The sequence below is a fragment of the Dendrobates tinctorius genome, unplaced genomic scaffold (assembly GCF_039654945.1).
Source record: "Dendrobates tinctorius isolate UK_male_01 unplaced genomic scaffold, ASM3965494v1 ptg000016l, whole genome shotgun sequence".
In the NCBI taxonomy this organism is placed as follows: Eukaryota; Metazoa; Chordata; class Amphibia; order Anura; family Dendrobatidae; genus Dendrobates; species Dendrobates tinctorius.
Window position 1 is genome coordinate 57,922,664 of NW_027361684.1, and position 25,939 is coordinate 57,948,602.

At 46.2% G+C, this 25,939-nt stretch overlaps 1 protein-coding gene across 9 annotated transcripts in view; it reads left to right on the plus strand.

Annotated features, from left to right (window-relative positions):
* POLA1 (DNA polymerase alpha 1, catalytic subunit) overlaps nucleotides 1-25,939 on the plus strand; it is a 538,408-nt gene that overhangs the window by 10,257 nt on the left and 502,212 nt on the right. For all 9 annotated transcript variants that reach the window (XM_073565907.1, XM_073565906.1, XM_073565909.1 and 6 more), the window contains exons 2-5: nucleotides 2,075-2,199; nucleotides 16,969-17,065; nucleotides 18,302-18,376; nucleotides 25,780-25,895. In XM_073565907.1, the coding sequence (XP_073422008.1) occupies nucleotides 2,075-2,199; nucleotides 16,969-17,065; nucleotides 18,302-18,376; nucleotides 25,780-25,895 (413 nt within the window). The remainder of the gene's footprint in view (nucleotides 1-2,074; nucleotides 2,200-16,968; nucleotides 17,066-18,301; nucleotides 18,377-25,779; nucleotides 25,896-25,939) is intronic.

Sequence of the window (25,939 nt, forward strand, 5' to 3'; positions counted from 1 at the left end):
AATTTGAGAAAGCAAAAAGCAAAAAACACAAATGTCCTGAACTAAAAAGTAAAAAATATACTGCAAATAATGCATAAAGGTAGTAATAATAATAAGGGTATTTAGTAAACATAATTTTGATCAAAATAATGTGCAAGCCATCCCGCCACGTCACGGCAACCCTTGTGGGACAGTCCCTACTCTAGTATTTAAAACCTTTTCACTTGCCAAGTGACGTGAATGTGAATAAGGATCGAGCGGCTGAACCACTAGTAACAGCTTAGGCCAGACTGGATGGCTTTCCCAGCTCAGAAAAAGGGCGGTCACACCCATATATGCAATAAATGCACAATGAAATGAATAAAAAACAAATCTGAACTGAGAAAGTAAGTTAATGTGTATGCACAATGTAAGTGCATATTAACACATGACCATTAACCAGAGAAAACAAAAAGCAAAAAACACAAATGTCCTGAACTAAAAAGTAAAAAATATACTGCAAATAATGCATAAAGGTAGTAATAATAATAATAATAATAATAATAATGGTATTTAGTAAACATAATTTTGATCAAAATAATGTGCAAGCCATCCCGCCACGTCACGGCAACCCTTGTGGGACAGTCCCTACTCTAGTATTTAAAACCTTTTCACTTGCCAAGTGACGTGAATGTGAATAAGGATCGAGCAGCTGAACCACTAGTAACAGCTTAGGCCAGACTGGATGGCTTTCCCAGCTCAGAAAAAGGGCGGTCACACCAAAACTTACCTGAAAAAGCCTAAAACGTTTTGGAAGAATGTTCTCTGGTCAGATGAGACAAAGGTAGAGCTTTTTGGGCAAAGGCATCAACATAGAGTTTACAGGAGAAAAAAAAGAGGCATTCAAAGAAAAAAAACACGGTCCCTACAGTTAAACATGGTGGAGGTTCCCTGATGGTTTGGGGTTGCTTTGCTGCCTCTGGCACTGGACTGCTTGACCGTGTGCATGGCTTATGAAGTCTGAAGACTACCAACAAATGTTGCAGCATAATGTAGGGCCCAGTGTGAGAAAGCTGGGTCTCCCTCAGAGGTCATGGGTCTTCCAGCAGGACAATGACCCAAAACACACTTCAAAAAGCACTAGAAAATGGTTTGAGAGAAAGCACTGGAGACTTCTAAGGTGGCCAGCAATGAGTCCTGACCTGAATCCCATAGAACACCTGTGGAGAGATCTAAAAATGGCAGTTTGGAGAAGGCACCCTTCAAATATCAGGGACCTGGAGCAGTTTGCCAAAGAAGAATGGTCTAAAATTCCAGCAGAGCATTGTGAGAAACTCATTGATGGTTACCGGAAGCGGTTGGTCGCAGTTATTTTGGCTAAAGGTTGTGCAACCAAGTATTAGGCTGGGGGTGCCAATACTTTTGTCTGGCCCATTTTTGGAGTTTTGTGTGAAATGAGCAATGTTTTGCTTTTTGCTTAGTTCTCTTTTGTGTTTTTTCATTTAAGACAAATTAAATGAAGATAATACCAAAGAATTTGTGTTTGCAATCATTTTCAGGAAGAAACTGAGTATTATCCGACAAAATTGCAGGGGTGTCAATACTTTTGGCCACAACTGTATCTATCTATCAAAAGATAGATATATCTATGGATAGATGTATCCATATCCTGAATTTACAGACTCATAAGGCTGTAACTTAGATTTGGGAGGCACGTGGTCGGTCCTGGCATTGCAATCTGTATACAGACCATGAGCCCAGCTTAAGGCTACGTGCATACGTTGAGTAAATGGATGAAGACATTTCTGCATCCATTTCCAGGAAAAACGCAGCTCATTGCACTTTATGATGGTAATATATACTTTGTCATATAATTTGTCCTTATGCATTCTAAAATGTGTCAAAAAGTGGTGCAGAGATCTGCATAATTTTTAGATAATAGAAAGCACCATCTAGTGAAATGTTTCTCGCTGATTACTAGAGTGACTGTGTGTATGCCTCCTGTATGACGGCACTGACGATCTCCAAGTAACTGTTCTGACTTCAGGCTGTGCCAGTGTTGGGTCTGTGCCTGTTGTAACTATATAACTATATTTCTTATCATTTTATTGTCAAGATATGGCGGACTCTGGCAGTTTTGCAGCATCCCGTTCTCGTCGAGAAAAGACTGAAAAAAAGGGCCGTAAGGAAGCCTTAGAAAAGCTGAGAAAAGCAAAATGTGGTGAAAAAGTGAAATATGAGGTAAGCTAGTGTGATTGTAGACTATTTCTGACTTAATTTTGCTGGTGTCAGAGTTGTCCTTGATGACGAGGCAGCAGAAGCAAACCATGGATTTCTGATTGTATAAGCCAGACCTAGACTATTGAAACCTATTAGAATAAACCAGGAACATTTAGAAATGCTTGAAGCTGTTCCATAGAAAAATCAGAAAGTACGAATATGTCTGGCTGGTTTCAGAGATGGCATCAATGTTTTTTGTTAAGGCTCCTGTACACAACGCAGTCCGCCAAGCCAAATTCACCTGTGAGAGGGGAGTATGTTGTGTGCGAATGGCCAGCTATTTTACCTGTTAGCAAACAGACATTTCGGAGTTCGGAAAAGACAATGGCAGCTTGAGACAAAGAAGCCTCAGTAATTGGTCTTTTTAAAAGTATCTAGTCAGGTTCAAAGGCCTGCACAATTTTTTTTTTTTTTTTTTTTTTTATGAAAAACATTTTATGCCACATCCTCTAAGGGCTCTGACATGCCTTGATGTGTGCAGAAATCTTTGCTGAAACCTTAGGCTACTTTCACACATCAGGTTATCGGCGTCAGGCGCGATCCGGCGTAATGCCGGATCCGGCAAATGTTTTGTAAAACCTGATGTGCCGGATCCGGTTTTCTGCCGGATCCGTCTTGTTCTTGACAGACAAAACCGGATCCGTCTCATCCGGTTCATCCGTTTTTCTATCCGTTTTTCGACGGATTACGCCGGATCCGGTTTTTAAAATTGACCCTCAAGGCAGAGTACACTGGCAGGATGACAGAGTGTGAAAGATTTGTGCCCTAACCAAACTTGTGTACTTTCTGGACCAACAGTATATACCTTTGCCAACCAAGGTTGGCTATCTTGTCATGGTCTACTATTTCTAGCTTTAGGCCACAGGTGTGTACCTGGTTGTGTTTTATGCAAAGTATTTCACCTTTTAACAAAAGTTGTGTACATTGTTAGGAAATCACCAACAATAAACACAACTTTTTAGGTGAAATACTTTGCTTCAAACACAACCAGGAACACAACTGTGGCAAAAAGCTAAAATTTACCCACAGTTATATACCTGGTTTTGAATACCTTTTTACCTTTGAAATACCCTGTATTTAACCTTTTTTTTAAACATAGTTCGCCGCAGAAAGAAAAGACAGACAACCATTGTGAAACGATAATTTAACTTTTATTTAAAATTTTTTTTTTTTTGTAAAATGTTTTTAAAGTGCAAAAAACTAATTTAATAAAGGTTTTAAACCCAATGGGCATTTTTATTAAAAAAAAAAAAAATTACAAATCTGTGTAGTGTGGGGTGGAAATACTGCTGGAGGGGCTGCGGGACACTTCGACACTGGGTGTGTGGAGAGAGGACTGGGATCGTGGTGGGGAAGGAACAGTTAGAGGTGAAGGTGTGGAAAAAGCTACAGAATGGGTGGACATGTTGGAGGCAGAAGAGGTGGTGGGCGGTGGAGTGGAGGGTTGGGCAGGGACTGTAGGAGCAGATGATGATGGAAAGTTGTATGGGGAAGGAGTTTGGTACGGGGAAGGAGTTTGGTACAGGGCAGGTTGCTGGAAGTGGGGAGGTTGCTGGTACTGGTGAGGTTGCTGGTATGTAATAGGAGGGGGAGGATGGAAAGTGGCTGGAGGGGGTGCAGATGTAATAGGAGGGGGAGGATGGAAAGTGGCTGGAGGGGGTGCAGATGTAATAGGAGGGGGAGGATGGAAAGTGGCTGGAGGGGGTGCAGGTGGAGGAACTACAGTGGTGGGAGGTGGAGGTTGGGAGGTAACCTGCTGTAGAGCACCGTGGCACGAATGCATTACATGCATCTGCTGGGTAGGAGATAGTGTTGCCATGCGCTCCACAACAGACCTGAAAAAGGTGTGGTTTGGCGAAGATCTTGCTTCTGAATGCATGGTTTGCAGAAGTGTCTTCACCTCCAGAATGCTGGAGTTGATCTGCTGAAAGCCTGCGGAGATTTGCTCTGACAAGACTTTTAGACAGTTCTGGAAAGATGCATTCAGATGCAAGAACTCTTGCGCATAACTCTTTTCCTGACCCCTCTGCCGCTGCCGCCCAGTACCCGCAGGTGTACTAGAGGTGGCAGGGGCAGAAGGGTGGGGTAAAGGGAAAGCGATCTCCTCACCAGCAGCTTCATGTAATGTAGGCGGCCACGATGCTCCTGTGCTGGTGGATGGGACAGATGGGTCGAATGTGTGGGAAGGCTGGGAAGGTGCAGATGTACCGGGGCGGTCGAAGTGTCCCTCGGTGCCGGTCTCCTCAGGGATCGCCTCAGAAGGGTCCAATCGTGCAGGCTCCCGAGTGCTGCTCACCGTGCTGTGGAATAAAGAGAAAAAAAAACAATTAAAATACTGACATGGTATGGCCCTGGCTGAAAAAAAAAAGTTACATCTAACATTTTTTTTCACATGTGGTGTGTAATATTTACCTTCTGGTGAGCATTGTTTCCCGGAGGAACGACAGGGCTTGTGCGTACTTGTACTTGCTCCTGCGTCCTCCAGATCCACTCGGGGCCCGCATTTCTTTATTGAACTCCTTCTTGAAACGATCCCTCACAGACCGCCACCGATTCACAATTCTGTTCCCTGAAACGAGAAAGGAGTGGTTAGTATACAACATCAGTGTTTCACAAACTCCAGTCCTCATGGTCCCCAGGGGTCATGTTTTCAGGATTTCCATAGTAAATAGAAATCCTGAACACATGATCCGTGGGGACCACGAGGACTGGAGTTCGGGAAACACTGGTTTACATCAAGCAACCGGTACTGTATATACTTACGCTCTTTAATCTGGGCCCGAACATCGAGGTCCTCCCAGCGGCCCACAAGGAGCGAACAGATTTCCTCCCAGAGTCGTCGGGTAACGATCAGGTCAGCGTGGCGGCGGTCAGCCATATTCCAGAGCGGCTCCCTTTCTCTGACGAGATCGATGAGGCGGTCCACATCAATCCCTCCATCCTCACCGTCAGAGTCGGGAGCACGCTGTGAAGGCTGTTAAAGAAAAAGACAAAAATAACATTAGCCTCCACAAAAGAAATGAAATAAAAAGTGCAAAAAAAACAAAGCAAAAATATTTATACTTACACGCTGGTGACCGCCGCGTTGCTGTCGCCGACGACCCTGGGAGGCACTGCGAGGACCTCTTGGCCGAGCACCAGATTGGGAAGACTAGAGAAAAAAACAAAAAATGTTATGTCTTTGGATGTAGGCATTTGTTTGCTGTGTGTGGTCTGCAGAACATTGTTTTCTATGTGTTGTGTGTAGTGTGATGTTGTGTTTCTGCGTTTGATGCAAAAAACTTACCAATTGTGAGCCCACTCCAGGTGTCTGTCCACACCCCTTCCTTCTTCTTCTGGGAGCTCCTCTTCATCTTGTGATTCCTGTTTTGAAATAAAAGGCAATGAATAGACATATATTACAGAGATGATGGATTTTGGAAATAAAAACTTACCGTCAAACGCTGACGATGCGAGGGAGGGATCCCAGAAGAAGATGTGCTGTCCTGTTGATGGCCAGACTCCATGGCTGTGGGTATTGCTGCTGCTGTTGCTGCTGCCAGTGATGCCATTTCTGCTGCTGCTGCTGCTGCTGCATCTCTTTGGCGGCTGTTGAATAAAGAGAAACAAAGGGCCAATGAATATCTTGATATTCCATGGCCCTAGTTTGGAGGAATGGGGGATTTGATAATTACCGTCTCTCATCTGCTGCTGGACTCCCCTCCTCAGCATGTTCCATTTGCTGCTCCATTTGTGGTGGTGCTGATGGTGCTGCTGCTGCAGATGTCTGCTGCCTTCTCCTGCTCCTGGTTCTTGGCTTGGGTGGCATGTTGGGTGTGGCTGAGGGTCCCATTGTCTTGCTTTTATATATCTCCTGTGGGCAGAGCTACTGAGCATGCTCAGACCAAAAAACCGGATCCGGCCGCCGGATCCGGCTTTTGCCGGATCCGGCGCATTGCGGCGCTCATAGGCTTTCATTGTGTGAAAAAGCCGGACGCGCCGGATCCGGCGTGTCCGGCTTTTTTGCCGGAGACAAAAAACGTTAGGCTACTTTCACACATCAGTTTTTTGCCGTCAGGCAGGATCCGGCTATTTTTAGAAAAAACGGATCTGGCATAAATTTTGGAGAACTGTAGAAACGGATCCGTTTTTTTGCTGGATCCGTCTAGCAGGTTATATCTGTTTCCTGGGGGCTGGCCAATTGGATCTGAGCATGCGCAGACTTAAAAAAACGGATCCGGTGGCTGGATCCGTCTTTTTCTGGATCCGGTGCATTCCGGCGCCCATAGACTTTCATTGTAGCAAAAAGCTGGAAGCGCCGGATCCGGCGCTTCCGGCTTTTTCGCCGGAGACAAAAAAACGTTACAGTAGCCGTTTTTTCCAGACGCCGGAATGAGACAAGTAGCCGGATCCGGCAAAAAACGGATGAAACGCAATGCCATCCGGCGCTAATGCAAGTCAATGGGGAAAAACTGGATCCGGCATTGCATTTTGCCGGATCCGGTTTTACAAAAAAAAGCCGGATCGCGCCTGACGGCAAAAAACTGATGTGTGAAAGAGGCCTTACAGTAGCCGTTTTTTCCAGACGCCGGATCGCGACACATTGCCGGATCCGGCGAAAACCGGATGAAACGCATGGCCATCCGGCGCGATCCGGCGCAAATGCAAGTCAATTGGGGGGAAACCGGATCCGGCATTGCATTTTGCCGGATCCGGTTTCTGTCAAAAGTGCCGGATCGCGCCTGACGGCGAAAACCTGATGTGTGAAAGAGGCCTTAGCTGTGCAAGGGTTTATGCTGAATTAGATCATATGGCAACATACTTTTGTGATAATATAGCAGCAGAAGAGGGAATTTTTTGACAGTTCTGTCTATTTGGCACTTTAAGAGGCTTTTTAATTGGTATAATTGTGCTAATTAGTATAACTTGGCTCTGCTATCATACTGGAATTGTTATGTAGTTAGGCCTGTCAGATTACAGAATTGTATGGCAAAGAACATGGTGCTAGATGAATGTACCGCTTTGATCTCACCATGTATATGACACTGTATAAGATCTACTAAGGTTTCTGTCATCTTCTTTCAATGTTGTTTTTTTTTTTTTTTTTTTTTTTTTTATTTTTTATAAATGAGAAGTTTTTAGTTTAAAACAATCCAAATCAGCACTGCAGTTAGTACGTCAGAGGTGAGATAGTAAGCCGAATAGTAATCACCAAAACAACTAGCTCAATAAAGCTGTGAAGTCTTGAGTGGTTTAGTTCTTGTTTATGCACTATTACAACAAAAGCTCAGGTGACATATTTCCATAAATTATTGCATACAGCCAGTGTTGTGTGTCCAGGTGACCTATATTTGGTGAAAATAATAGTTTGCGCCCATTCTTCACCTAATGAATGTGATTTATGGATGAAATTTCCTCCTAGTTTAGATGTTGTTGTGATTTTCCAGGAGCATGTCATTACTATCTTTGTTCTTATCAAATTTTTTTCACATCAACATTCTAAATTGTGGAGAAATACTCTAAGCCAATACATATTTGGACTTGCTTGTAAGATTTGTCTGACCAGGCCATTTTCCCCAGTTCCTGACCAAGCACGTTTGGGTTTTATTACACTTCCGCTTTTAACGGCTCTAAAACATGTTCTCATTTGGATTTTCAAATAATGTTTCCCTATTATAATTATTATTTTATTTTTTTAATTTTTTTCACGATACATGGGGTTTAATTTCAAGATGTCTTGTATTTTTTGTTGATATCTGGTGAAAATGTAAAGAAAAATTAATTTTTCTGTTACTACCACAAAGGAAAAAAAAGAACATTTCAAATTGTGTACTCTTAGGCTGAGTTCACACGTGGCGTTTTTTTCGCGTTTCCGCGGCGGTTTTAATCGCGCGATTTTGCCGCGAAAACGCGAAAAATAAGCATCCCATGCATTCCTATGGGATTCCGCAATGCTGTGCTAATGCTGCGGTTTTTACCGCGGCGGAATCGCTTCGCGGTAAAAACCGCAGCATGCTCATTAATTTGCGGAATCGCGGTGATCCCGCACCCATAGGAATGCACTGTTCCGCTTACTTCCCGCATGTGGCTGTGCACACCATGCGGAAAGTAAGCAGAACATTTGCGGATGGTACCCACGGTCCGGAGGAGAGGAGACTGTCCACCGGGCTTTGGGTACCATATCCCTGTAAAAAATAGAATTAAAAATAAAAAATATTGTTATTCTCACCCTCCGACGTCCCGCGCAGCATTCCTGCTTCTCTTCACGCTCCGGTCCCAGTAAGCCTTTGAGAAAATGCCCGCGATGGCGTCCGATCTCGCGGGATCGCGAAGTCTCGCGGTCATTCGCGCGACGTCATCGCGAATGACCGCGAGACGTCGCGATCCCGCGAGAACTGACGTCATCGCGGGCATTTTCGCAAAGGATTACTGGGAACGGATGCGCGGGACGTCGGAGGGTGAGAATAACAGTATTTTTTATTTTTTTTTACATTCTATCTTTTACTACTGATGCCGCATAGGTGGCCTCAGTAGTAAAACGTTGGTCACACTTGTCAAACACTGTTTGACGAGTGTGCCCAACCTGTCAATCAGTTCTCCCAGCGATGCTTCAGATCGCTTGGAGAACGCTAGCATTTTGCAAGCTAATTACGCTTGCAAAATGCTAGTTTTTCCTCGGGAAAATCGCGGGAATTTAAAATGCGATTTTCCCGCGGACTGGAATTCCGGAATTCTCGTGGTAATTTCCGCGAGAGTTCCGGTACGTGTGCACTTAGCCTTATGTTGAAATTACTTTTGTAAATTGGACATTTTTTTTTCCTATGGATGTTGGGCAAAAAACAACAATTTGGATTGGATTTGTCATATATTTATTTTACACAGTGTGCCTCAAAATCTCTTAAAAGACATGGGGGCATGGGGGGAAGGGCATTGGAAGGTATTAAAAGCATTTTTTATATTGTTGATTTCCCCTGTAACTGGGACTGCTATTAGCCCCAGTTACAGGGGAAGTTCAGCCTCCTGATTGCATAGTAGAGTTGACTGGCTCTCTTAGAAAACATCAGCTCTTGCTCCTTCCTTTCACCTAGCAGTCACATAATCACTGTGTTTAGAGGAAGAAACAATGTCTGTGCTTCCTAATCTGTATATAATGCTTGGTCAGCTTTGTGTACACTGATCAGGAAGGAAATAAATCATGGCTGCCTTCTCTTTGAGGAGTTTGGCTGTGTCTAATAGCCAGCTTTCTACCCCCACATGTGCATGAACTCCTGCAACATGTTTACAGGATATAGTGTGGACCACCCAAATGTTATTAGCAGGGCTGTAGAGTTGGTAAGTCAAACTTCAGAATAAGCTACGGTATTTCTCTGATTCCGACTCCCGACGCTGACTCACTCATACATGCTGCATTATTGAGCATGTACATAAAGTGCAGCACAGATTCAGCTAAACTAAAAGCCGAGATCCTTAGATCAGGGATAGAACAGACATTTATAGGACATTTCAGAACTTTCACAAATCATTAAGAAAAAATACAGGAAAGATATATATCTTTGTACCGTGTTAGCCAGTAGAATATTTAGAATTGAGAGTCCTCAGTGGTTGATACCTTTTAATGGCTAACTGAAAAGATGGTAACACATTGCAAGCTTTCGAGACTACTCAGGTCCTCTTCATCAGGCATTGACTAATACAACATCTGAAGAATCACATATTTATACACAAAACAGCACAGAAATAATGGCAATAGATGTGATGTGAAGCAGAATTGTCATTATGGGAGAGGGAGAAGCATAAATATTGGAACAGTTCATATATAATGACCACGGACAAGATAAAGATCCCCAACTCACATCAGGACTACAAGATCCCAGGTACTTTCAGCTGCATCACATCTAATGTGGTGTACTTAATTATTTGTACTAAATGTCCAACTGGGGGTCTGTATGTGGGGGAGACAGAGCAAAAACTGAGAACAAGGATGAATTCTCATCGTCACACAATAAGGCTAGTTTCACATTAGCGTTTTTTTGCGCAGCGCATCGTGCGCATAAAAAACGCAAAGAAAAACGCAAAACAAATGTGCGTTTTTTTTCTTCATGCGCACGCTGATGCGTCAAAATAACGCAGTGTTACTTGCGTTTTACATGCGTTTTTGCATGCGGTTGCGTTTTTTATGCGCATGCGTTTTTAGGTGTGACATTTCACAATAGCAAAATCTTTGACCACCAATGGGTCACCAGTGGGCGTGTTTCATTGGAATGTTTTATAGACCCTGTACTGCTGAATTCATCAGATTTTGCTGCTGTTTCCGGTGTCAAGATGGACTTGCGTCTGGATAATTTCCGCTTCAAGCTGGATCTTGACATTGCGCTGTCTCAGGCGTATGTCTTTTGTTGCCAGCAAGAAAGGGAGAGGGAGAGACAGCAGAGACGGCAGCGGCGTAGGTTTTGGAGGCATCCAATCATCGAACTCCGGCCAAGCCGTGGAGCATATCACACGCTGTACAGCGAGCTACAGGAAAACCCGGAGAAATTTGCTGACTATACACGGATGTCCCAGGAAAGCTTCCTTGACTTGCTGGGTATGGTTGAAGGAAACATCCGGAGAAGGGACACTCAGCTCCGGCGTGCCATTCCTCCCGAAGAAAGGCTCCTTGTCACCTTACGGTATGTATGTTGTTATGTTTGCATAATTTTTTTGGCTTTTTATTTTTTTTTTTTTTTTGGTCCAAAAAATTAGGTTTTTTTTGGCTATTGATTTTTAACATTATTTTTGTGAAATTGCTTTTTTGCATAATGGTTTTTCTTCTGGCATGTACTAATCCCAAGCCTTTATAAAATGTTTTTTTGCTATGTTGTATTAAAAAAACATGCAAAATAGTTAGGCCATGTACTTTTTTATTTTCAGTGTTTTTAGTAATACCCAAGACAGAAATATAATTATTTTTTCTTTTTATGTTTGGCAGGTTCCTGGCAACTGGAGAGAGTCTTTCATCCCTGCATTTCCAGTACCGGCTGGGAATCTCAACTTTATCTGGGATTGTTGCCGACACCTGCAGGGCTCTGTGGGATGTTCTGTGTCCGGAGTTTCTGCCATTGCCCACTGCCGAAAAGTGGCTTCAAATATCGGAGAAATTCTGGGCAGTCTGCAATTTCCCGAACTGCCTAGGAGCGGTGGACGGGAAGCACATCCGCATCACAAAACCCGCAAGAAGTGGCTCCGAGTACTACAACTACAAGAAGTACTTTTCCACAGTCCTAATGGCCATTGCGGATGCAGACTGCCGGTTTGTGGCGGTGGACATAGGGGCATTCGGACGGGGCAACGATTCACAGACTTTTAAGAACTCTGATATGGGCTGGAGGTTGTACGGCAACCATTTCAATTTTCCACTGGCACGGCCTCTTCCCCAAACCCAAACTCCACCACTGCCATTTGTAGTGGTTGGGGATGAGGCATTTCAGATGTGCCCAAACCTGCTGAAGCCGTACTCCAGCCGTGACTTGGACCACCGCAAGAAAATTTTCAACTACAGGCTTACGAGGGCTCGCAGGACTGTAGAGTGCGCCTTTGGCATTCTAGTGTCCAGATGGCGAATTCTCAGCACCGCCATCAATCTCAAAATGGAAACAGTTGATGAGGTCGTGAAGGCATGCGTGGTTCTCCACAATTTTGTTATGGCAAAGGAGCGGCCGAACTTTGACATGGATGAGCCTGCTGCCAACCCTTTGCCAGATTTTACTCAGCACCCTCTTCGGTCCTCAGTCGAAGTTGCCCAAATGAGGGACCAATTTGCGGACTACTTTTTATCCGATGTTGGTCGTGTAGCATGGCAGGATCAAATGGTTTAATAGTTTTGTTGTTTGTTAAAAATAAAATACATGGTTTTTAATACCTGTACCCAGTGTACTGTGTCTTAATAAACTCCACTACTCATCTGCCCAGGTTAAATTGAAGAAAGGGAAACCACCATAAAAAAAAAAAAAAAAATATATATATATATATATATATATATATATATATATATATATATATATATATATATATATATATATATTTTTTTTTTTTTTGGTGGTTTCCCTTTCTTTACTTTCTACCGGATGGTCAGCCATCCAACTCTGAAAGGGATACTATATTTCATTTTTGTTTTATATATATATATATATATATATATATATATATATATATATATATATATATATATATATATATATATATATATATATAAAAAAAAAAAAAAAATATAGTATCCCTTTCAGAGTTGGATGGCTGACCATCCGGTATAAAGTAAAGAAAAACAATCCATAGTGTAGGGCGCAGTGTGTGCAGGCGGCGAAAGACACAATAACCAAACATTATTTTGAAAAAAAAATATAACATTTATTTAAATTATTTTTTAGTTGCTGGAAACTGGGGGGTGTGGAGGGATGAGGAACGGCTTTGGGTGGAGTAAGGGGTTCTAGGGGAAGGAGGAACCAAAGAAGTGGGGGAAGGGAGCTGAGGCAAGGAAAGTTGTGAAGTGGGAGGTGAGGGAGGAGGGAGGGTAAGAGTCCTCCTCTTTGTTTTTTTAGGACGGTGGCCCGTCGTCTTCCTGCTGTCCTCGCTTGAGCCTGAGGACTGGCTAGACCCCGGGGACCGCCTTGAGCCTCTGGACCGCCTTGAGCCTCTGGACTGCCTTGAGCCTCTGGAACGCCTGGAGGCTGGGGACTGGCTGGAGCTGGGGGACCGCCTGGCACTTGTTGACCGCCTGCCAGGATCTTGTTCCAGCTGTGGCATGCTGGAGGTGGTGGATGTCCTGGCAGGGGCCGTAAATATTGAATGCGGGTCCCCCAGCTGATGCTGCTCCGAGGTGGTGGTGGTGGTGGTGGCGGTCCATGCAGGCGTGGTGGCTGTGGCGGTCCATACCGGGGTGGTCCTCCCGCTGGTGGTGGTGGTTGCGGCGCTCAAGGCAGGGGTGGTGACGACGGGCCATCCAGTGGTGGTGGCGGCAGCAGTGGTGGGCCAGGCAGGAGCAGCGCTTGGCATGGTGTTGGCGGGTAAGTGTCCAGCTGCACTCGGACTTGGGGCGGTATATTGGTGTCCGGCGAGGCTTGGAAGTGTGGTGGCTGTGCAGTGATATGCAGCAGAAGTAGGTAATGCTGTAAAACGAGTCAGTGGTGGCACCGGTGGAAATGCCACCACTGACTGCTGCATAATCCTACTCTGCTGCATAGCCTGCATAAAAGCATTGTTGCAGGCCTGCATGACAGTCAACTGGAGGTCAGGGGTAAGGTGTTCCGCCGTGTCCCGAGCTATTTGGGTATAAAAATGATGCGCTGGTCTGGCGAGGTCGACTTCCAGGCGCTCAAGGCGACCCTCGATAGACTTGTAGCGTTGGTCCAAAAGGAGGAAACCACTCTCAAGTCTATCGGAGAGTGCCTTGAGGCTACTCTGAAAGACCGAGCTCAATTCAACGAACTCGGGCATGAGAAGCCTGTCCAAGGTCCTCTGCCGCTGCTGGCGGGAAGTGCCCGCAAAACCAGTGGCAGAGACCTGGGACGGGAACACCTGAGCGACCAGCTTCCTGGTCTCCAGATGACTGTGGTGCAGACCTGCAAGGTGCTTCCTCGCTGATGGATGGCTGGGAGGGGTCCGGGGCAGCTTGATGAAGGACCGCTTCGGGACCAGGTTGCAGGGTGCTGCTCCAGGTGCTGTGAAAAGAAAAGAAAGAAATTACTACCATAAATTAACAATCGCCAACTCCTGTGGAATAGAAAAGCACAGAATAAAACACAATACAACTAGAAAATACTTACGTTCGGGAGGCAAGGACCGGTCTTAAAAATGCCAAGGCACGATGGTATCGGTACTTCGTGCCGGTCCTTGCCGCAGCACCACTGCGAACCTTATTCTCCTGACGGATATCCCTGTTGAAGCGGTCCTTCATCGAGCGCCAACGGGTTCTGACTTTGTTCACTGTGATGGAAAAAAAAAAAAAAAGAAAAAAAGTAAGACTATGCACTGGAGGCTGTGATCATCCAACTGTGTGTGATGATAGAAACTCCATGGAGTTAATAGCATCACACACAGTTGGGTGATCCCGGCCAAGATCACTGCTGCATCACACTGCATTTAAATACTTACGAAAATCCTTGCGGACCCGGGGAGAGGCGTTGTCCCAGCCATCCATCAGCGATGCGGCCACCTCGTTCCAGAGCCGCCGGATCACCACGTTGTCCGAGTGCAGTTGGTGACGGGTGTCCCACAACGGGACTCGCTCCTGGACTAGACGGATGAGCTCGTCGTTGTCCAGGGCGAGGTCCTCCTCCCGCTGTGGAGCCTAGAAAAGAAAGACAAACATTAATCTTTGAAAGATTTAAAAAAAAAAAAATATCGATAACTAGCTGAAGAGCCCGGCGCTGCCCGGGCATAGTAACTAACTGTGGTTAGTTATATAAATTTAAAATTATCCTCCATCCCATAGTCCCGTGCCCATATTCCATCATACATATCCTCCATCCCATAGTCCTGTGCCCATATACCCATCATACATATTCGCCATCTCATATGCCTGTGCCCATATACACATGATACATGTTCGCCATCCCATAGTCCCGTGCCCATATACCATCATACATATCCTCCATCCCATGCCCATATACCCATCATATATATCCTCCATCCCATAGTCCCGTGCCCATATTCCATCATACATATCCTCCATCCCATAGTCCTGTGCCCATATACCCATCATACATATTCGCCATCTCATATGCCTGTGCCCATATACACATGATACATGTTCGCCATCCCATAGTCCCGTGCCCATATACCATCATACATATCCTCTATCCCGTGCCCATATACCCATCATATATATCCTCCATCCCATAGTCCCGTGCCCATATACCCAAACAAACAAACATACACACACACACACACACGCACAAACACACACACTTTGAGCCCTAGATATTGATAAACAATCCATGAAAAAATTATTTGTTTTAAATGGAAAAAAAACAACAAACATCGAAAAAAACAACCATGAAAATTTAAAAAAAAAAAACTAAAAAATACCAAAAAAAAAACAAAAAAAAAAACAGTCCATCTGTACTTACATCACGTCTACCCGCCCGCACTTGGCCTTGCTGCTCCTGCCGTTCCTCCGGTGGTGGTGGCGTGATGGAGGATGAGCTCTGAAAATTAAACCAAAAAAATTAATCACATGTGTTTATTTTTTCAAATCCATACGGAAGCATAGTACTCACTTCTTCTGCCTCTTGCCCTGTCCCGGGGACATATTCTTCACCAGATGAAGACATGCTGCAATAAAAAAAAAAAAAGAGACATAAGTACATAGAAATGTATTGAAATTTCAGCCAGACATTAGGTTTTTCATACTTACATTGGTGCAGCTTGTGCTGTGTGTCCACTAGTGAGCAATCCTTAAAGTATTGTGGAATCCCAGTGCCCACACCATTTTATCACCTTGGTTCAATTTTTTTTTTTTACTGTCTAGACCAAATTTCAGTCATGTTTATGTAAAAAACGCATGCGCATAAAAACGCAAGACCATGCGCAAGTATTGCGCTCCCATAGGCTCCAATGTGGTGTTTTTGCGCATTCCGTGCGCATTCCGTGCGCATGCGTTGTTTTAACGAGACAGGGCGGAACCAAAAATGCAACATGTTGCGTCTGACGCGCCTGGCGCAAAAGACAAAAAAACGCATGCGCACGAAAGCGCAAATATGCGCAAGACCATGCGCACATCATGTAAAATATAGGTGCGCAGTGCGCATGCGCACTGGTGCGCCCGATGCGCTGCGCACAAAAGCGCTAATGTGAAACCAGCCTAAGAGAAAAAAGAATGGATCTACCTGTGGCAAAACATTTTTGTATCCCTGGACATAGCAAGATGGACATTAAATTACTTTTATTAAAAGGTAACTTCAAGTCTGAGAGACAGAAGAGTTTCTGAATACAAATTTATGAAAACTTTTGCCACTCTCATTGCAGGAGTGAATGTGTCTCATGGATTTATGTCTTTTTACATCAATTAAGGAATTTGCTCTTCAGGCCTTCTGGGGTCATTACACAACACAGAACTAGACCACAAACAGAGGGCAATAAAACCTTCACACTGCTGATCTATGAACTGTTCCAGTATTTATGTTTATCCCTCTCCCTTAATGACAACTCTGCTTCACATCACTTGTTTTATCTATTGCGTTATTTCTGTGCTGTTTTGTGTATAAATATGTGATTCTTCAGATGTTGTATTAGTCAATGCCTGATGAAGAGACCTTAGTAGTCTCAAAATCTTGCAACTTGTTACCATCTTTTCAGTTATCCATTAAAATGTAGCAACCACTGAGGACTCTCAATTCTTAATATTCTAAGAAAAAATATTCATCACGAACTACGTTGAACTACTGTACCCAATTTATTTATTTTAGGAGTCGGTCCATTTTATACAGACTCCCGACTCAACAGCCCTTGCTATTAGTATATGGGCAGTCCAGAAGTAGTTAAGGTTTATGTCAGATTAATATAAAATTGACTTCCAAAACAGTATTTTTGGGAGGGAGATTTGTTATTTTGATCACTAAAATATCGCTACATGTTGCACAATTCTTGTCATGAAATGGGACCGAACACCGAACTCGACCTGGAAACTCTTGATTCTTATGTAAATGGAGTCTGAAGCACATAGTTATGATTTTCTTGGGGTACATGGTCACCATTTACTTTTTTTTTTACTGTGAGGTGGAAGACATGTCAAGTATATATGAAGAGGTGGACGAGGAGTCTTATTCAAAGATAGTCCGCGAACGTCAAGATGATGACTGGATAGTGGATGATGGTAAGCCGGCTTTGCTTAAAATTTGCTATTGTTCTGCATGTCTGCTAGTTTGGTATAGTACTGATTGAGAAGGTTACTTTTTGATTGTAGCTTAATGCTCATCCAGCTTGGCCAGATTGCAGATTAATTTCCACAGTTATACCCTAAGTATTCAAATTTACTTGCAGATCTCTCAATACCATTAGTGAAATTCATAGCAAGACCATGGGATGCAAATTGGAAAAGTCTTATATACATTATTGAGATTGCAACTCTGTTTAAAAATTATTTTTTATTTCAGTGCTGGAGTGTTGCATCTAATTGAAGGGCCCTTATCCTAGTCTTATAATTACCTGCCGCCGACTTCACCTTCTATGGCCGCTGTCTCGGTTGATCTCCAGCAGTTTGTGACCTGCCGGCTGCTCCAGTGTTTGCTGGGCGACCCAGAGGTCACTTTTCAGTGCCAGTCCGAGAGCCTCCTTCTGGCTTCCATAGATTTGAACTGAGAGATTGTGACGTTACTTCTGACTTCTGGTCACGCAGAAGTTGGGTCACAAGATCATTCTGAAAAATGGATGAAGATGGTGACAGGTAACTATAGGGCTAGGGTCAGGGACTTTACATTAGAAGCACCACTCCAGCACTGAAACACGCTCCACTCTCCCCCACCTGATAGAGTGGTACTTTAATTAGTAGTTACACAAAGCCTCTGTGTTACCAGAACTTCCCATCATCACACTACCTTTGTATGTCCTAAAGAAACATGCGTCGCTTAGTGTATGAAAAAGCGTGTGTGGCTCCTCTGCGGAATTGCGCTGCTCTCTGCAATCCATAAAATTGGTTACATTGATATTTGCGGAGGTGCGGGTGTCAGGGAAGTTGTTTCATGAACAGTGAGACCTGCCGGACTATGGTCGTTTCATGCCTTGTTGGCGCTTCTACGGCCGTAGTTCGGCAGGTCTCACTGTTCATGAAACAACTTCCCTGACACCTGCACCTCCGCAAATATCAATGTAAACAATTTTATGCATTAAAACCACATCTTGAAAGAAGGATTGGGTGAGTGCTGCTTTTCTTGTTACTTCTTCTGATATAATAGATGTTACTTATACATGCACCGCCCAGAAGAGATCTGACGAGGCTATTTCTGAGGATTTGGGTTAAAATAACACATACAAAAAAGTGACTTGGTGCCTGGAATAACCCTTCTTTTTTTAAATTAGTTATTCTTTATGTTGTTTATACTCTGGTTTACAGATGGGGCAGGTTATGTGGAAGATGGAAGAGAAATTTTTGATGATGACCTGGATGAAGATGCTCATCTTGACAAAGGTAGATGATGGGTTTTATATACATTTAATCCTTTTGCGTGACCATTGTCTTCTAACCCTTAGAGTCCACAACATCATTTCTGGAATTTCTTTACTTATGTAATAATGTGAAGAGACAAATAAATATAAAATTTTCGTGTCCCAACTCATCATAACAATTCTTCTTCTAATATTTTTTCATTATCCGCACTCTCCTTTATGAGTGCATCTTGGTGTGGGTCAAGTAATCCTTTGTTGAAATGCAGGCTTGTTACGTCTGGTCTACTCCTCATGTGGGCACAGGAACCAGACAAAATGAGAAAAGCTTGTCACTCTGCTCCCTCACAGATCTGCCATTGCTTTTGGAGTGCAGGTGCCGGACCCTTCAATTGACAAGCGTTGCGATGTGCTTGTCATTAGAAATCACAGTGCGACACTTGCCTTTTGAATAGTCCAGGACCAGTGCTCCAAAGCATCAGCATGGTCAAAAGACAAATTTCGCTGACCCTGCTATTGTGCAGGTCCAGACAGTAAAAATAAGTAAACTAAAAGTGGCTACTTCTCATTAAGGCTACGTTCACATTAGGGTTCGGGGGCTATGCGGAGGGCTGCGTACTTCCTCCGTTAAGCCCCGCCTACTTCCACATATGTCTGCATGTGTCCTGCGTACCTATCTTTAACATTGAGTACGCAGGAGATGCGGATACTGTATATGCGGATGTGTCGTTTTGACGTGCCCGCCGACCGCACGGGAACACAACAAGTTGCGTTTTGTGCGGACATCGGGTGCGTCAAAATGACACATCACATGTCCTGCGTACCCAATGTTAAAGATAGGTACACAGGACGCATGCGGAAGTAGGTGGGGCTTAACGGAGGAAGTACGCAGCCCTTAGCAGAGCCCCCGAACGCTAATGTGAACCTGGCCTAACACAGCGCACATTTAAATGTGGGACAACCCTTGTAACCCAGTCTTACACAAAGTGGTGTGAAATTCTTCACAACTTTACTTTTTTATATAGGAAAAGAATGGAGCAGCGGTTGGGCATCCGACTTGCCGCTACATTTTACAACTGGGAAAAAAGTTTTCTATTCTGCCAATTGGTCAGATCCCCACCGATCAACGAGTTATCACCTATCCTTTGGACAGGTGATGACTCGTTTCCCCAGACAACCCCTTTAATGTGTTGGCGTACAGAACAGCTGCAATCTTGGCGTGAGGGACTGTTAGGCAGGCAGTCAATAGCATTGTGTTAAGTATTACAGCTTGTCGATGCATATGTTGTGTAGTTATAATCTTCCATGATGGTGATGCAGATAATAGTTGCTATATGTCCCATGTTAAACAGTTAATACTCCCGACCCCCCCCCCCCCCCCAAATCCCTGCTCATTCTACTGACAGGTGCCATGTAATTGGTTTGCCCTTATATAATATTATAATATTTCTCCATCGCTTCATTGGGGGACACAGGAACCATGGGTGTATGCTGCTCACACTATGCACATAAAAAAAAAAGTTAGCTCCTCCTCCGCAGTATACACCCCACCGGCTGGCGTTCAATTACTCAGTTTAGCTTAGTGTCAGTAGGAGGTGGACACAGGTCTTTCATTAGACCCTTTTCTACCTCAGTGTGCGTCGTTCCCTTTCAGGTTTTCCGGAGAGATACAGAGTAAATAGTCACTGCTGTACTCCCACAAAGAGACCTGAGTACAGCGTGTACTGCCACCCCGTATCCTCATACGTCTACATGGCAGGATCAAGAGCCTAACACGGATGCGTGTCCAGGCGACCCTGTCTGATCTTAGCCCCGTCTCCTTCCCACTCACTCACCAGAGCCTGTCGGTCAAGGGAGACACGGACGTCCGAGAGGAGATCTATTCATATGGACGTCTGGATTCTTCCTGGATAGAGGTACCCCATTGCTTCCTCAGGTACCCCTTTAGGACACGACTACGGAGGGTAAGTATTTCCCTCCCCGACTCCTCTAACTGGGCCCTTAGTAGTTCCCGCTTGGCGGTGGAGTTGCCCCTGCAGGCTCCAAAGGAGCGCAGGAAACAGGCATAGGGGCTTCTGTGCGGCGCCTACTCTTTCGGAGTCGGGCTGGGGCTTACCGCCGCGGTTTTGCGTCACCTGTCAGGCCTCCGCACCGACCCGCTCTCCTCCGGCGGCCGCCGGCTCTAATCCAGGCCCCGGCTTCTATTCAGGCCTTGCCCTGATGCGCGGCCACGCCCCTTCGGGCTGGCTTTTTCCCGCCCTTCCTGCGCCGCCCACAGCTCCATTCAGGGACGGGAGCCGGCGCATGGTCCCGCCCACTCCTAATCCTCCTATAGCTCTTTGGCACCGCCATCTTGGTACCCCTGGAAGGGTGGTTCGCTCTGCCCACCTCTTCCCAGACCCACAGTGAGCTAATGACTGCCCAAGGAGGGAGCGTTTTTCCTCAGGCTGCCGCCACTTTACCTCAGCCTGTGAGCCGGTCGCTGTTTTGCCCTGCCTGCAGGACTCGCAGACCCAAGCAAGCTGCGTAGCCCCATAGCTGGAAGTCGCTTCAGGACACCGGTTCCGTGAGTAGCTCTGCTCTGCAGACTGACACCCTCCTCGGCTCTGTGTCCCCTAACCGTCTGGCACTGTTAGTGGTTAGCTCACCATGTCTAATTCTAAACCTTTGCTCTCGCCCTCCTGCCACCTCCTCTTTCTCTGCGGTGGTTAGTCACTTTGCTTGTTCTTCTTGTAATCGCAAATTTCCATGAGGTCAGTCCTCTCCACTCTGTCAGGCCTGCAGCAACCCCATTGAACCCACCGCCCAGGAGCCCCCTGTTGTCCCAAGTGAGAGTGAGGCAACTATCCCTGGGTGGGCTTCATCTGTCACAATCTGTGGCGGACCTCACCAGGGTGTCTCAGTCCCTGGTGTCGGTACTCGATAAGTTGCCCCTGCAGGCTCCCGCAGGACCCAGCAGGTCACAAGAAGCTCCGTCTTAGCCTGCCAATAATAGCCGCAAAAGATCCCATAGTCCGATCCTGCGGCCCTCTTCCCGATCATCCTCTCCTGAGCCAGGCGAGGCTTTTTCGGATGCGTCCTCTGAGGATTCTTTGGAGCTGGACTCAGGCCAAATCAACCAGACTTTCAATATCAAGGATTCGTTCGCGGAACCCGCAGATCAGGGGGTTTCGTTCAGACTGTCTAAACCTCCTTCCAAGGTTTTCGCTCCTCATTCAGAATTCCAGAAACTCCTGACCAGGGAAAGAGAAAATCCAACCAGGAACTTTCAAAGAGGAAAACACCTTGGCGTGTTATATCCTTTCTCTCCGGACCTCACCGCAGACTGGTCAATTTCTCCTTCCGTGGATCTGCCGGTTTCCAGGCTATCTCACAACACGGTCCTTCCAATTTCTGGGGGAGCATCCTTGTGAGATCCTAATGACAGAATCATAGAATCCCTTTTGAAATCGGCTTTTGAAGCGGCGGCAGCTGCTCTAAGCCCCTCTTTTGCTTCTACTTGGGTTTCAAAGGCCATTGCCAAATGGGCTAAGGATCTCCGTCAGGGCATACTGGCCGGAGCTCAGCCAGAGCAGCTGGCGGATCTCGCCGACCAGATTTCTCACACAGGCGAATATTTAGTCTCTGCCTCCCTAGATGCCGCGTCTTGCGCAGCCCAGGCATCTAGCAACGTGGTGGCAATTCGACGCACGGTTTGGCTCAAGGCATGTCAGGCGGACTTGTCATCCAAAAAGTCCCTCACTAGCCTACCTTTTCAGGGATCGCGTCTCTTCGGCGACTGGCTGGATCAGATTATTAAGGACGCCACTGGGGGCACAAGCTCCCTTCTTCCCCAGTCCAAACCTCGTCGGCCTCCTCCGAAGCGTCAGTTTAGGGATTTCCGGCCTTTTCGTCGCTTCACAACATCAGACGCGCCTTCCCTACAGCAGAGACAACAAGCACGCCAAGATAGGAAAAGTTTCCTTTAGGCCCACTCCTTCCTGGCGCTCCCATTCCTCTCAAGGTAGATCCACCAGGTCCAGACCTGGAAGATTGTTCTCTGCATGACTATCATCAGAATCCCAGCGCAGCCCTCAGGCTAGGTGGCCGCTTGCCTTTAAGGATGTTTGGCTCACCTCGGTGGAAGGCGACTGGGTCATGGAAGTTGTATCCTCTGGATACAAGATAGAATTTGTTTCGCGTCCGCGGGATCGTTTCTTCGAATCCCGTCCCCCGAAGGACCCCGCCTTGGTTTCAGGTTTCTTCACAGCCATCACCTCTCTCTTCAGTTTGGGGGTGATTGTTCCCTTACCAGAAGGAGAACGCTTCACAGGTTTTTACTCCAACCTGTTTGTAGTGCCGAAAAAAGGCGGTACGGTTCGGCCCATTCTGGATCTAAAATTACTGAACAAAAGGGTCCGTCTGCGACATTTCAGGATGGAGTCCCTTCGTTCAGTAATTGCTTCCATGGAGGCACAGGAATTTCTGTGCTCCATAGACATTCAGGACGCCTATCTACATGTCCCCATCTTCCCGGGACATCAGAGAGTCCTGCGCTTCACGATTTCAGCAGGAGCATTTCCAGTTTGTCGCCCTACCTTTCAGTCTCGCCACCGCTCCCAGGGTTTTTACAAAAATTATGGCAGCTTTGATGGCCATCTTGAGGATCTGGGGGCTCATACTCTTTCCGTACCTCAACGACATTCTCATCAAAGCTCCATCCTTACCCCAGACTCAAGAAAGCCTGAACATCGTTCGCGACACCCTTTCTCGATTCGGGTGGATCATCAACAGGAAAAAGTCCTGTCTGGTCCCAACCCAACGCCTTGTGTTCCTAGGCTTACTTTTCGACACCCGTCAGGCAAGAATCTTCCAAGGAGAAGAGTAACTCTTCGGTAGGAGATTCGCTTGCTTCAGGGCCCGCAGCTCATTTCTCTCCGATCAGCTATGAGGGTTCTAGGGAGAATTGTGGCAACGTCGGAAGCAATTCCCTTCACCCAATTTCATTCAAGACCGCTTCAGCAGGCCATTCTGTCGCAGTGGAACAGATCTGTCTCCTCCCTGGATCGCCCAATTCGACTCTCCTTTCAGGTCAAGCTGTCCCTCAACTGGTGGCTAACATCTCCTCTCATGTCCCAGGGCCGGTCCTTCCTTCCGGTACATTGGCAAGTGGTGACGACGGACGCCAGCCTTCTCGGCTGGGGCGCTGTGTTTCGCCATCTGACCATCCATTGTCGTTGGTCGACGCAGGAGGCCGCTCTCCTGATCAACGTCCTAGAGATACGGGCAATTTTTCTGTCCCTGCTTCATTGGGACAAACTGCTCAAGGGTCTGCCAGTTCGTATTCAAACGGACAATGCCACAGCGGTGGCATACGTCAACCACCAGGGAGGGACTCGGAGTCCCTTGGCGTTGGCCGAGGTGTCCAAAATCTTTCACTGGGCAGAGAGGTCAGTTCCAGCAATATCCGTGGTACATATTCCCGGTGTGGAAAACGGGGCCGCCGACTTTCTCAGTCGCGAGGGTCTCGCAGCAGGGGAATGGTCTGTGCATCAGGAAGTCTTCCATCAGATTTGTCTTCGATGGGGGACCCCGGACGTGGACCTTATGGCATCCCGTCTGAACAGGAAGGTTACACGGTTCGTGTCCAGGGCCTGCGATCCCTTCGTGGTGGGCGCCAATGCTCTCACCATTCCTTGGTCACAGTTCGCGCTTCCCTATCTGTTCCCTCCTCTTCCTCCTCTCCCCAAACTTGAAGATGATCAAGGCAGAAGGGGTGGCAGTCATCCTAATCGCGCCCGATTGGCCTAGAATGTCTTGGTTCGCGGACATCGTCAACCTTCTCGCGGACGCTCCCTGGAGGCTTCCAGACAGACCAGAACTGCTGTCTCAGGGGTCCGATTTGCCACCCCAATTCTCAGTCGCTCAATTTGACGGCGTGGCCGTTGAGACCTCAGTTCTGAAGGGGTCAGACTTTTCAGATCGGGTTATTCACACCATGATCCGGGCTAGGAAGCCATCGTCTTCCAGGATATACAATCGCACATGGAAGGCCTATTTCGGTTGGTGTGAGTCCAGTTAGGTTCCGCCTATGTCCTTTTCGCTTCTTTCGGTTCTGGCATTTTTCCATGCGGGTCTGGACGCTGGTCTTGCCCTTAGCCCTCTAAAGGGTCAAGTTTCGGCACTTTCCATTTTTTTTCCAGAAGATGTTGTCCTCTCGCTCGCAGGTCAGAACTTTTCTGCAGGGGGCAGCTCATGCAAAACTGCCGTATCGAGCTCCCGTGGACCCCTGGGATCTCAATCTTGTCCTAGAGGCCCTACAAAGTCCCCCCTTTGAGCCTCTCAGGGAAGTCTATCCTTTCTTTCCTGGAAAGTGGCCTTTCTCGTGGCGATTACTTCCATCCGGCACGTCTCGGAATTGGCGGCCCTTTCTTGTTGATCCTCTTTCTTGGTAATTCACCAGGATAAGGTGGTACTGCGGCCTCCGCCTTCCTTCCTACCTAAGGTGGTTTCTACTTAACACCTGAATGAAGACATCGTTCTACCTTCATTTTGTCCGGCTCCAATTCATCCCCGGGAACGCTCTTGAACAAGTTCGACCTGGTCAGGGCGACGAAGGTCTGTTAGGCTAGAACGGATGCGTTCCAGAAGACGGTCTCCCTTTTCATCATCCCAGATGGTGCACGAAAGGGCTTGCCGGCCTCCAAGGCAACTATTGCTCGCTTGATTAAATCGGCAATCTTGGAGGCTTACCGGGTCAAGAAAAGAGTGCCCCCTCCTGGGGTTAAGGCTCACTCCACCCGGGCAGTGGGTGCTTCCTGGGCGGTGCACCACAGGGCTTCCGCGCTGCAGCTTTGTAAGGCTGCAACCTGGTCTTCGGTCCACACATTTGCAAAGTTTTACAGGGTCCACACCTACGCTTCGGCAGACGCCAGCCTAGGAAGAAGGATCTTGCAGGCAGCGGTGGTGAGTCCGCTGGCCTGATGGAAGTTTGCTTTTCCCTCCCTAGGGACTGCTTTGGGACGTCCCATGGTTCCTGTGTCCCCCAATGAAGCGATGGAGAAAACAGGGTTTTGGTTGCTTACCGTAAAATCTGTTTCTCGGAGCCTTCATTGGGGGACACAGCACCCTCCTATGTTCACAACTTCTGTTTTCTGTACTATAGTTACAGTTGAGTTGTCCGTTTGTTCTCTATTCTATTGCTTCTCCTACTGCTTTCTCACTAACTGAGTAATTGAACGCCAGACGGTGGGGTGTATACTGCGGAGGAGGAGCTAACTTTTTTTATGTGCATAGTGTCAGCCTTCTAGTTGCAGCAGCATACACCCATGGTTCCTGTGTCCCCCTTTGAAGGCTCCGAGAATCATATTTTACGGTAAGCAACCAAAATCCTGTTTTCCTTATCTTTCGACTTTGTGATATAATGAATTTAATTACAATTTTTTGCAGGGAGAAAAGGCAAGGGTGGCATAAAAGACAAACCTAATGTGAAGAAGTCGTCTGTATCCAAACCAAGCGATATCAAATCAATGTTTATGGCTAGTGCTGGGAAAAAAACTACAGATGTAAGTTATTTCGTTATATATATTTTTTATGTCAAGTGGGTTAG